We start from the raw sequence: 13410 nt of genomic DNA, 5'->3' as shown, positions 1-13410 counted from the left end.
CCGATTGATTTTACTCACCATTTCGCGATGATTGGGGTAATAACTCTGTTCGATCAAGGGGAAGTTGTCTTTACCTAAACGACGCTGCAGTCCCAGCAGGTGAGCAAATACCCAAGGTTTATCCTATTTTATAGAACACGATAGCAATTACCGAACGGTTCACTTATATCGTCGATAAGAAAGACATGCATAACAAAATCAATAGAGGGTATTACATGTGAAGAATCTCAATGTATATACAATATATATTTAAATTTTTATCATCATCCTATTTGATTTTTGTATTTTAAATACAAACTAAATTTTGAAAATTTTTGATATAAGTAAAAATAAAATCATGTTTCGATATATATTATATGTATATAAACAAATATATTATATTTGTTTGAGATTCTTACTTATTTGCAGATGATTGAGATTACGAAATTCTTAACAAATTTTATTTTCTGTTTTACATTTGTTTTGCAAATAATTATTAAAAAATTTATAAAGCAGATAATTTTATCGCAATACGTTACCTGAAAGTTGTAAATTGCTGTGAGATTGTTAACGCTGGGTACACCGCCGTACATCAAACCAAGAAGAAGATTCTTGTAATCTTCTCCAGCATCCCGTAGATTTTGACGTATCAATACGAAATCAGGTTTGAAGGATCTGATAACAAATAACAATATCCGTTGCTCAATATTGCTTTAATATTTCGAATTAAATTTTTATTTTGACTGTTTTATTACATTGTTATATTTGTCATTCTATTTAAAAGTTGTTTTATGCATTACGTGGCAAATCAACCTTGTAAGTTTCCAAACTACCATTTTAACTTATTTCTTGATATATTTAATTTAATATTGAAATCTAAGATGAATAGATATAAAACAGCAATGCATTTTAATTTAATGCCAAGAATTGCTCAAATTGGAATGCAGAAACGCATTCTTATTCTCTAATTTCATCTTACCGAATAACTTTGGTCCCGTTACGATAGACAGCCATGGACACAACGGTGCCCGCCTCGCTTGCTGTCAGGGACAGTTCTCGAAATTCCGCCTGCTCCACGCGGATCTCATAATCGCCATGCAGTCTGCGCCCTCGGAAGTATTTGCTCCAATCGGTGTTTTGGTCATCGATCACCAGCAGAGTGAAGCATCGGTCTTTGCTGTATGACGAGCCTCTGGTCGCGCCAGATACCGCCGCTCCCAAAATAGAAGCACCCTACGCATCATTTTAACTGTCACACGTTATGACATTCTCGCCTTGCATCATTCTAACTGTCACACATTATAACATTCTCGCCTTGCAACATAGTAACTGGCCAAATGGAAAATTTTAATTAAGTTCGCTATGAAGTACACGAAAAAAATGCTTTTGAGAAAGTCAAATTTCAAAGTTTCAAGTTTTCCTCTTTAAAAAACGCAACTAATTGCGAGATATTGAGAGAAATATTTTGAAATACTACTTATTCAATCTGGATTATTAATAGCTATATTTTTATCCATAGTTTCAATAGTGGTTAAGTGATGAAGCTATTATTTTTTATTCAAACCGATTTCTGTCAGACAGAAAATGTCAGATAAATGTAGATAAGGAGGACGAAGTCAACTTGCCTGGTCGCGAGCGGCGCCGGTTAAGCTCTGCACTCGCTGGAGCAAGCTCTCCCTTGTCTTCGCCGGCGAGGATGGTGCGCTGGTGGTCCGCGAGCCGGGTCTCAGGTTGAGACTGAGATCGCCGCCGATGGGCTGCGGCGGTCCCTGGGGTGGCGCGCCCGGGATCGGCGGCTGGGACGGCGGCGGTATCGGACCCGGTTGGGATTGCAGAGGTCGGTCCGGCATCGCTTGATACGACTGAGACGAATCCTGTCGGCCCACGGGGGCCATCCCAGGATCCGCGTTGGGCTCATCGTCGAGTTCCGAGCTTAGGTCCCCTGATGAGAACCTGGAAGACAAGCTATGGTGGTCGTCGTGACAGTGACAATCGGTCGGCAGGCCGCGCACTGGCGCTGTCGTGTCTGACTGCGCTAAATGCACATCGATCACATACGGTGCTGATGGGATGAGGAGCATGTAGATGACGTCGGCGATGAGGCTGGGCGGTCGCTAATCGGCCGGCGCTGCATGCGTGACGCGGATCTTACGTCTATTTCGGTTGCAAAGTGGACGACCGTCCGCTTCAGTTTTAGGTAACATATCCGTTCCTTTTTTTCATCCATTAGGTGCAATCTTTTTTTTCACTCAAACGGTTTTAAGCGTATTGAATAAAATGAGTAGACGCGAACAATGCCGGGACATCCGCACGAAACCATGCCTTTGCGCATTTACGTCATCATCGATTTGCATTATCGAGCGTATGTGTGGTTATTCGTAAATAACAGCGAGATTTACATCATAAATAAAAGCGAGAGATGAAAGATGCGATATCGCTGATGGGGGAGGAGAGGTGGCGTTATACTAACGTTATATACCGTGTGTAAAACAACGTTAGCGCGATGACTTGATATCGTGACGTGCCTCCAGGCTGCTTGCATTTGGGGCAATGCTGGAAGCGGTATTTTTAACGAGCCGCATGCACACATCCATATTTGTCGAACACGGAAGACTTGAAATTATTAATAACAACATTACGATACTTGTGCTCGGACTCTCTGTACTCATTTTAGCGCGACACTTTCGGATAAGCAGAGGTTCCCAAACATCTCGACACAATTTTTTTCGATATTTAAAAGAATCCCCTCTCCTCTTTCAATCGATTAACAGTATTTTAAAGAATTAATTTTAAAGAATCGAAGTTTCGACGCTGTAAATATGGAAAAAGTAAAGAAAAGTTTCTTTTGAGCTCATTATTAATAAAATTCAAATTTTCGCACATCGCTTCACATTCACTAGTGTGGGAACCTTCGCGCAAGTCGAGTAATTCCAATTTTCAATATCATAACTTTGACATATTATTGCTTGCTTAATGGCCGTCTCAGATAAGTACTTGTGTCCGACTAATTGGACAGAGGAATCTATTTTCTCTTCTCCGGTGTGATGGGGAACCGTTGAGAATGCACGGAATATTGAGATACCCCGCGCGTCGTTTTAACGGCCGATCATTATCGTGCATACACACTAGTGTGCGTAAATTGACTCCGTATAAGAGCCACTCATAAAAGCAGGATTCAGCTCGACGATGTGATACACGAGCTTTCATCGGGTATGCCTTTCAACAACGTATTCACTCTGCAGGTAAAGCGACGTTTCGATCGAAATGTTTCCATGCCGGATTTTAATTATAGGAATCTCTGGATCCCGTCCGATAACAGAATACGACCAGTAATTACGTTAAAAGCGCATTAAGCGCACAATATAACAGAGTATAGAAGCGTTATTCGCAATTATAAATTATTGCTTACGTGTATACGCATAATGACAGTAACGAGAGAAAGAGACATAAAACACTGACAATGAGTCACGTAGATTATTTATTTTTATCCGCAGATCTTTTCTAGAGACTTTGTATAATCTTAAATGCATTATCGACTCCATGCGTTCAAGAAATATTCCATAGAACCAATCTGAGAGATCGGGCTTATGCAATAAAATTGTGCAGTACTGTTGTACTGCATAAACAATCTTGTTTCATGCAAATTCAAGATTCGAGCTGACATTTTTCAGTACATATGCGTCAATAAAATTACGGAAGATATGAAGAAGACAATTTTAATTCTTTGGGCGTATAAACGAGCGCCGTAGATGAAGATCGTTAAATTAATAGGCGCGAGATCAAATGTCAGCTCCACACAGTCCGACGTGCATGATACCGGCGACTTACCTCCGTTTCAGGTAGTTGACATTGGTGGTGAAGGACTGACGAAAACTGGAGAATGAAATGTTGCCGGGTGATGGAGCTGTACCACAGTACTTGGCGCAACCGCCGCGGCCGGTAATCTTGATGGTTACACCGGGCTCGCTGCTGCGATGAAACGGCTCCCGGTTTCGTTGCTCGGGCTGTTAGCGATCCGGAAGATAACCCGTTTCAGTTCTCTGCCGTTGTGATAGTCCTTGCGTTGCTGATGATGCGACGTCGTCGCGACGCCGCGAAATAGGTCGTTCGTTGTGGGTCGATGGATCGTGTCGATAGATCCCAGATCGTTGGGCGGGTTCTCTCTGCTTTGATGCGTCACGGGATAAACTTCAACGTAAGGTAATCCGAAAGGAAAGGATGAAATAAGAGAAGGTGAGGAAGAAGAAAATAAACAATCCAAGTTGAAATCTGTAAGTAAAAGAAAAAACACGATTTAAGTGCCGAGTAATTATTGCCGAGTGTAAATTGTAATTATAGGATTCTTATTTGCGTAAATAAGGGCCGGTTGTTCCAACCTGTTGGTAAACTACCTAATAGTTAAATCATATAGGTATATGTCTTTGTTTATCCTTTACATTAGACAAAGATAAATATATGATTTAACTATTAGGTAGCTTACCAATAGGTTGAAACAACCGGCCCCAAGACTGTAAACGTATAATTGGTCGTATTATTAGCAAATGCATCGAATAAGTGTGACATTTTTACGATATTTTTATATGAAACATTTAAATATAAAGATTATTATTGGTTAATGTTTTTCAATATTTGAAAAGATTAAATATAAATATAATTGCATAAATTCTCTACAAAGTATATATATATTTTACAATTTAACATCCAGTCAAAAATAAAACTTGTTAAATATCATTTCTATGGTATTTTCGAATTGTTCAAAGCAAATTAATTAGCTTTTTAATCTGAAGATTTAAATTACTACATTCAATTTACTGTAGTCTTTAAATTCTATTAAAGAGACTAGTCAAATGTGCTAATATATCAGATTTCTTAAAGCTCTAATTTAAAAAAGTTTCCCTTTAATTTGAGTGGATTAAAATAAAATAACCTACTTGTGCTATGAACGACACGCTTTTATTGCCCAAAAGGTCTTTTCGTAATTAGCTTCTCTTGTGTATTGGAAACAGTAAGCTAAGATCATAAAACTGGCTTATGTTCCTGTTATTTTCTTTATGCCATGCTTTGTGAATGCTTGTGCACATTATTACGACAATAAAGGTTGCGTCAAAGATACGAGATTTATTTTTTTTTTTTTTATGAATGATTCAGACCAGGCACTCGCAGAAGTATGAAAAAAATTCCAATCCAAAATAAATTGAAAATTCACGAAATTGGTAAGACTACACTTGCAATAGTACAGCCCATTATATAGCTATATAATAAAAAAATCCTTTCTTGAATTTTCTAAAAATTAATGATAAAAAATTGCCGCTCTTAAATCTGCCGCTGGTCATAAAGAACACTTCGAAATCACGTATTGTGCATTAAGGAAATTATGGATGTAACCGGTGCGACCAATGACTCTCGTAATATAAGGCACGCGAAAATCGATAGTCGGAGCGCGATTTTGCTTGGAATTTCTAAAATGCTTCACGGCATCGCGCGAGTTCACCGGCATTTACGTGTTCTTGGAACATACGCGCGGCACGGAAATGCTACTTCTATGGCTTGCTCGTCGATCGTATCACCCCGGGTAGAGCGGTGATCTTCCTTGAAGAGCTCGCGGGATAATTCTATGCTCACACCGTAGGAAAAGAAGAGGAGATGAGAGAGAGAGAGGGAGAGAAGGAGGATAAGCGTCGAGGAAGCAATGATACATTCCGACCGTCCGTATTTGTTTCTTCCGTACTTCTCTGATAATAGCGACGTCCGTGTTTCGCGGAACTAGCAAACTTCGCGTGTAATTTTCAACTTTCTCGGAGCATTGCTCGAGAAGAAAACCTCGCGATTCGATTTGACGATGCAGACAAACATTGCAATAGCTCAGAGAATTGTTCCTATACACTAGACGTTACACGTCAAACTGAGAGCAAAATAGTTGGTCCTTTTTGTACACCAAAACATTTTATAAGATTTATTATATAACATTGAAATTTAAGAAAAATCTGTTGATTTAGACGCTATAAATGTAATTTAGCATTTTTTAATTAAATTTTAATAAACTAAAATTTAAGGAAACAAGATATTTAAGAATATACGACGAGTGATGAGTTTTGCATCAAGATCTTGCGAAGGGAAAATTCTAAATTTACCGTAGACCTTGCGGTTGAATGGATATCTGGGTCGTAGGTATTCCGTACGTATTTCATTCCGAGGTTATTCTTTGAAGTCTTAATTCGAGTCTTTGACTTTTTTCCGATATTGTAGTGATTTCAGCTTTGCCTTCGGGTAAAGTTTGTTGTTACTTCAGGAGATTCAAATCGCGCAAGGGTATAATTTATATAAAATTACAGGGGGGATAAAGTAGATGAACCAATGAGAAATAAGTTAATTTCCACTTATCACGACTTCCATGTGATGGTATTTCGCAAGTTTCAGCAGGTTAGTGTAATACATTGCATAGAATTATTCTCGCGCCGCGAATAGCACCTAACTTATTAGACCGCGAAGTGGTAAACGAGTCATTACGTGTTGATGAGTTACGCTCGTGGATACAGCTCATCAAGCATTTTACACGCACAATACCGTTGCATGCATCGAATTCCTATAATAGCTATATGTTACGTACGATCAAGAGAGTCTCAACAATAGCCTGGTATGTGGTATGTGTAATAGACGATAAGTTACCTGATACGAAGTTTTGTAAAGTTAAAAGTTTAAATTGGGATTATGACAACATTTTAATTACAAAATGAAATAGCTCTGGATTGAGATATTTAATCATTATTCTAAAACATATGAGAAAATAATTGATAAATGTCAAACGAAATATAGCTCATATAAAAACACAATAAAATATTGATCTTAATATTAGGTACTAATTGAAAGTAAGAATGATTTATTATTCATTTATGATTTTTTTTACGATTCTAAATGAAGATTGTGAATAATAATCCTTTATAAATTTAATGTTAGAAGAGTTACTTAAATACTAGAATCACTTAACGTTAGCAAGTAGGTCACTGTGTAATTTTACACATCCTAATAGGTAGTGTAGGTGGTAATACGATTGTACAGATAATTACAGTCCAATCCTATTCCGACACATTTAATCATCATTAAATCACAGATGGTGTAAGAATCAATACATCCGGCTTACCCAGGTTCTATCCAATCAGACAAACGTCGAAATTTGACACGAGATTTATTCAGCAAAAACAATAAAGTATTTTCATTGTTTTTTATAGAATAAACTTCTGATACAATTATAAAATATTGAAACAGGATATTTTGATCTATATTAATTAAAAAAACATGTTAATTAAAAGTTTGCTACAGCATGATGACGTAAGTATCTATAATGTGAATAAATGTCACGGATGTATGTTAATAATGTATTAAATTTCGCATTAAATTTAGCGCAAATATCACTTTGTGCATCATATTATAATTATATTCTCATAATACATGTCCTCATAATTTCAAATGCAAATATATTGTACCACCGGTGCTGTCTGAATTCGCGTAATTACCAAGATTAGATCTCGTCTAAAAGATTTCCGCGTTCTGTCTGTTTTAATCTCTGCATCTAACTCACATTGGAATCCTAATGAAATTTTTGCATTAACATGTCTGCTGAATATATCTATGACATCTTTTTCTCAGGTTGAGATAAAATAAATGTTACAAAAAATTGCGTAACAGGAAGAATCTCCACTAATCCGTATATATAGTGTCTTAAAGCTGAAAGATGCAGCCAACTACGGGTATCGAATTTTTATTTAAGTACTTTCAAGAGTAATCGATAAACTTGTTGAAAAATAGATGAGTCAGGTTTTTCTTTATTAACTTTTATAGATCGCATTTATTATGTATCGCAATTGACATTTTATAGAGATGGATAAAGACAGATTGTTGTGCAAGATTAATGACCGAATTCATCAGTATTGATTAAATTCAGCAACTTCAAGCTAATCTCCATTCTTTGCCTTTTTTTGAAGTTTTCTTGTAAAAAATTTTAGCTTGAGAAATGTTTCTAGGTTTATCTTCTATCATATCGCGAATTATGATCCAAGTCCACGATATTAAAAACAGTCACTTTTAACCATTCTTATTACAAAGATGAATTTACATGTATTAATGCTAAAACCAGTAAAGGAGCAAGGAGCGAATAACGTTTGCAAAGAAATAAGTTTAAAGCGCATAAAGAAAGAGGAGCGCTATCGCGCAAAAGAATATTCTCGTTTACGCTGATCGTTAAGATCCATCCCGGCGGCCATGACTAAAACTTTCTAAGAAAAAGTCGCTTTTATTAATGTCACGACGAAAGGAGAGATCGGGAGAGGTTCGCCGGAGAACTTGAATGTAAAATAAAATTTGTCCCTAAAAGAGAAAAATCAATGAAGGGTACCGCTTCGTAAAACACACACACGCACATTCGCTACTGCTTTATCGTCTCCCGAAACTCGGGAGTGTGTCACTCCTGCTAAAATTATCGCATTCGTTTCTCGTTTCCCCGGCTATCCCCCCGACTATTTATGACTGAACATCGATTGTACCCCGTCCGACCGAGACACCGGAATCTTGCGCAATGGACGTAAATCCGAAAACTGCACTTGCGTACCAAAATATACGCTACTCATTCAAGGTAGATAACGATCCAATTTATCAACGACCGCCCACACACGTCGACTTGTCGTCGCCGTCAATACGAGAGCGGCGGTAATCTTACCTCGGCGATCTCGCTACGCAAAGATGGTTAATTCGAGCTTTCGCTTAATAAAGCGATCGCTCGGACACTCTCTATCGCGTTGACTCGTTTACCGTTACTCGTGGCCCGTGGCGTTTATTGCAAACGACGTTATTGCGACGTTTATCTGCGCGTCTTATCGACAGCCTTATCGAGCGGACTATCGAGAGCGACGTTGAAACTACCCCGAGAGAGGCATCGAAACTACCCCGCTCGGCGAAGACAGCCGTCACGTGAAGGTGGTGCGCGCCACCAGCCTGTCACCTTGCGTACTCCACGGGGCCGGAACCGGCAAAACGATATTTTACGAAAAGACATGCTTCCGAGGGAATCGCGATTTTTTTAAGCGGAATCGCCGTTCCTCGGCGAGATCGATCTTCCTACGGGGCACGGAATTTGAAAATCTCGCCTGGACTCGTGCGGACTCTCTCAAACTACGGTCACTTACCTGTGTCGCGTGCGTGTACTACCCACTAGTTTGCCGATGAAGCAGTGAGGCTCGGCGGAGAATCGCGAGGGTGTCGCCCGGAGGGCTACCCTGGTCGATATGCTGGCGCCTGCGCAACCCCTTATCATCTACCAAGTTCCCCTCGCGTCCCCCTCGCGTGGGGTTCCCTCGCACAGCCCGTCGCGGACGCGTACGATTCCGTACGCGAAGAATGGGCCAGGGTAGGGGGAAACAAAAAAGGAAGCAACCCCTCGCCTGCCTGTTGGTATTTGTGCGAGATTGTTCGGTGCATGTCAAACGCGGTCCGCCTACTTGCCGACTGGAGATGAAACTTGCTTTTAACGTGCTCTCGCACTCTCTCGACGAGAGCGACTTTCACGTCATTAAGAGCGTCACCACCCCACCCCGAAGAACAAGAGGGCGATTTTTGTAGTAAAAGTTATTCTTTTTTTTTTCTTGAAAGCGAAGAGGTCGAATCGATGACGTAGGAATGACGTTTCTTTTTCTGAGGGGAGGAGAATCAAATAACTCGCGGGGAGCGTGGGCGAATGTATGACGGAATTGAATACAACCCCGGACGTTATTAAGAACGCGGAGAGTTTGACATCCCTTGTGAGATTCTATGTGAGACGCGATATTATATGAAGCTATGCTTGAGAAGAAATTTATCAGCGACAATAAACTCTTCGCAATATTGATGTACCTGACAGAGAGTTCTTATTGGAAAGTTTCTTATTGGAAAAGTCGACACAAAAGAATAACTAAACTGATATTATTAAGAATCGTTTTTTAAATAAAAGATAATACAATTTATTTCAAGAGTAAAAAAATATTGTAAGCGAGTAAAAATTAAGTAATTGAAAAATGCAGATATCTCTTTTAGACATTTTTTTATGCTGTGTGCAGCAATATTCTATAATCTCTCTCTATGGTTTACTAGATTGTACAATTATTAAAAGGTAGCCGATATTATTTTACATACTATGTATATAATTGTGATCGTATCTTTATAAAGAAGCTCGTCAATAAGACTATATACCTAATACTATATTTGGACTATATAAAGAATGTCAAGGCGATATCACCAAGAATATAAAATTTGTATAAATATTTTACAAGTTCTCTACGGATGAGGCGAGGAGGCCCTATATAACGCGTTCACATTATTTGCATTTAAAGAAGCGTAACCGAGAGACTCCCGTTCGTTTCAAGGAAACTTCAATCGATACGTGACAAAGTTCCTCTTCGAATCTCTCGACAAATTCACCGAATGTAGATGAAAGAGCAGTAAGAAGACTTTGAGCTGTCAAACTTCTTATCTCGTTGCCAGTAATCCGATAAAAGATCTCACGGATATAAGATGACGTTGCAGTAAATCCACTTCTTTAAATCAGTACTAAGTAACTTCCCCCCATGTCCAAATACTCGGATACAAAATTAACAGGATGTTAAGATCGATTAAAATTTATATTACGCATAAAAAATTAAAACACTAGAAGAAGAAAGAAAAAGATATACATAGAATTGTTACTGGAATATAAAATATTTTTATAGAATCAAGAGATTCACGGCAGTGTCTCGCGCCAAGTTACGCGAACACACGAGTTGCAAGTACCCGAGATTTTGAGATTGTTATAACGTTAATTTACGCATTGTTAATCGCGTTGTACTGTCAAAACTCACCTTTTAAATTGCTTGTTAATTTTATTATCAAAAGACCTTAGTTAGTTATCCATTTATTTTAAAATTATCTTTATTTTATTATGATTCATAAGCAACAAAAAAATATTATTATGATACAATAATTTAAATTAAAACTAATCAGTGTCTTGATATTAATTAAGAATAAAACAATCAGTATTATGAAACTTGAAGTTAAAATAACCTATTATTAATCTCTATGTGCTAAAAGAATTATAAATATCATATACGTTCATCTTTGAAGTCAGAGGAAAACATTAATTATATAAGTAACATTTCTCATTCGCAGCTATTGATGATGTGTCTACGTAATACAATTGATATTGTCTCAGATGACAATATATGTCACTGCAGATTGAGATGTATCGCATATTACTCGCGAATGATTGCATGCCGCTTCTGTTGTCTTGTACGAAGTCTTTGTCTGTACACTGTGACGTTTTAAATATCGCTTTGATGAAGAATCCGCGACAGCAATACATACGAAACTACGAATAATAGATCGAAATCATCGAAGCCTGTCCTAGAATGTCACAATGCGGATTTTTTAAAGGAAGCCGAGTGTTATCTTCGAAACTGATAGGCACGCACTTGAAAGATCTGTACGTCTCCTTTAATCACGATAGGTCGAACCAGTCTAGGTCGAGACTCTACACGGGTCGTTCATTATAATTTTTGAGTCTCTCCAAACCGGTTTTAGTAGTTGTTGCCAGTAGTACGCCAACGTTGTTGTACGTTGTTCTATTTTTTTCATTGTTTCTGGCGTGTATATCTTTAAATCATAGATATCCTGATTCCATTACGTCAGATTTGTGTAATTTATATTTAGCCAATCACGTTCGATACCTAAGTATTTATGGAAGAGAATCTGAGGAAAAGAGTGAAGGCAATATGTACGAAAATGCCAATAGTAGTCAAATCAAGATTAATTAAAATCCTCTTCTGTTGGTTAATTAAATAATTAATAAAATAAATATTGTTACCATTGTTTTAAAGATCTTTGAAATATAAGAAGCGATTAATATTAACTCGATAAATTATTAAGTAATTAATTTAATATTGAATCAGCGAAATAATCGGGTTATTATTTTACGAAAATTTTATACAATTTTCAAGAATTTTTAAGCGCAATTTAACAACCAGACATTTACAGATTGAAAAGATTGAACAAAGATCTTTTTCTCTCTGAATATTTATAAACGTACTGAAAAGATTAGCAAACATAAAGTGGCACAAATTTTTTTAATAACTCGATTCGAGTGATTAGAAGAGTTGTTATTAGCATCTTTTTTTTATTGCTTTTACAATATTACTTAATTGCTTATACAATGTTATAATATTATCTTGACAATTGTCTAAAATTATCTAAAAATGCTGATTTTATTTTTTGCACGTTGCTGCCGGCAATACTAACTATACTAACTCAACAGTGCTAAGCCTAACTTGCACCAAGCTCAACAGTGCTAAGCACCTCGCTGATACATCAGAAACCGCGGTTGCCAACCACTTGATTGCTCCGTACCGTCCTCTCACGACGGTACCAGCAACCATTCAGCAAGCTATGCTGAGCTATGCTGAATCCGGAGACATGAATGCCCGCATCGCGTATACAGCGGGTCGGATGAAGAGGGAATGGCCACTACGGCCACTTCCATCCCCACCAGAAAGCCGAACATCTGAGCGTCCCTCGGAGTAGCTCGGCGAGCGCAGTCATTATTGCGCCAGTCTAACACCCGCCAGCGATCATCCTCGTCGCCGCGGCCGTGCCGACTTTCCCAGGCGATTTCCGAGGCTACATCGCGGTACCAACGCGTCAGCAAGGGCGTGCGTGCGAGAGGAGAACGGCCTCGTGGCAGGTCTCGTGGTCACGTCGCGGGCGCGCTGAACTATCGCGTCACCGTACCTCGGCGGATACGATGAGACTCTTCTCGGAGAACGAGGAAAATGTGACGTGAGAGACTGGCCTTCGGCTTCGGCGGGTCCTTCGACGAGTGCGACACGCTCTGCGACGCAGTCAGTCCGCGCGGGCGGGGGTCATCCGGCAAAATAACCGTCGCGATGAGGAGGTTGCTGCCGACGGCGGCGGTGTGCTGCTGGCTCCTGGTGGCGTTCGATGTCGGCCAGGTAAGTACGAGGAAACTGTTATTCCGAGACAAGAATTCTCCGCAGTTTCAAACACGCCGTTTCGAACGCGCCGGAAACCGCGCTTTTGCATGCGGATGTGTTGTCAAACGCGCGGTTTCCGCGGGAAACCTAGCTGCATTGACTACCTAACTCCGACCAAAAAACAAGCTTGTCATGTCTGCTCCAATGCTTCCATATTTTGAAGCACTGACAGACGAAATTATTTTTTTATGTAGAAAAATTTTATACTTTATTAAAAAATGATTTTAAAACCATATAATGTCCTAGAAAATAAACAATAATATTGCAAGATAAAGAACTTCTTTTTTACATCTTGCATATAATAACAATTTAATATATTTTATGCCATTTTCTTTTCAATTATAAAAAATTGAGACGTAGCTATAGTATTTCTTTCGATATTTCATCT

The 13410-nt window shown here is 38.7% G+C and overlaps 2 protein-coding genes across 6 annotated transcripts in view; one reads left to right on the top strand and one right to left on the bottom strand.

Moving 5' to 3' along the window:
* The window catches only part of Syn (synapsin), a 50334-nt gene extending 41083 nt beyond the window's left edge, over positions 1 to 9251 (bottom strand). For 2 of the 4 annotated variants that reach the window (XM_071781992.1, XM_071781995.1), the window contains exons 1-6: positions 8690 to 8921; positions 3808 to 4248; positions 1605 to 1932; positions 959 to 1212; positions 519 to 654; positions 19 to 123 (exon numbers count right to left, since the gene is read on the bottom strand). In XM_071781992.1, coding sequence (XP_071638093.1) covers positions 19 to 123; positions 519 to 654; positions 959 to 1212; positions 1605 to 1874 — 765 coding nt within the window. In that variant the 5' untranslated portion in view covers positions 1875 to 1932; positions 3808 to 4248; positions 8690 to 8921. Of the gene's footprint in view, positions 1 to 18; positions 124 to 518; positions 655 to 958; positions 1213 to 1604; positions 1945 to 3807; positions 4249 to 8689; positions 8922 to 9155 lie in introns of those variants that run through there. The other 2 variants (XM_071781993.1, XM_071781994.1) reach the window with 2 other exon arrangements.
* A 3299-nt stretch (positions 9252 to 12550) lies between these two features.
* LOC139814309 (uncharacterized) overlaps positions 12551 to 13410 on the top strand; it is a 28622-nt gene continuing 27762 nt past the window's right edge. Inside the window, exon 1 of one of the 2 annotated variants that reach the window (XM_071780489.1) lies at positions 12551 to 12980. In XM_071780489.1, coding sequence (XP_071636590.1) covers positions 12915 to 12980 — 66 coding nt within the window. In that variant the 5' untranslated portion in view covers positions 12551 to 12914. The remainder of the gene's footprint in view (positions 12981 to 13410) is intronic. The other variant, XM_071780488.1, reaches the window with a different exon arrangement.

Source organism: Temnothorax longispinosus, chromosome 6 (genome assembly GCF_030848805.1).
Source record: "Temnothorax longispinosus isolate EJ_2023e chromosome 6, Tlon_JGU_v1, whole genome shotgun sequence".
NCBI lineage: Eukaryota > Metazoa > Arthropoda > Insecta > Hymenoptera > Formicidae > Temnothorax > Temnothorax longispinosus.
This window is presented reverse-complemented; position numbering and strand designations above follow the sequence as displayed.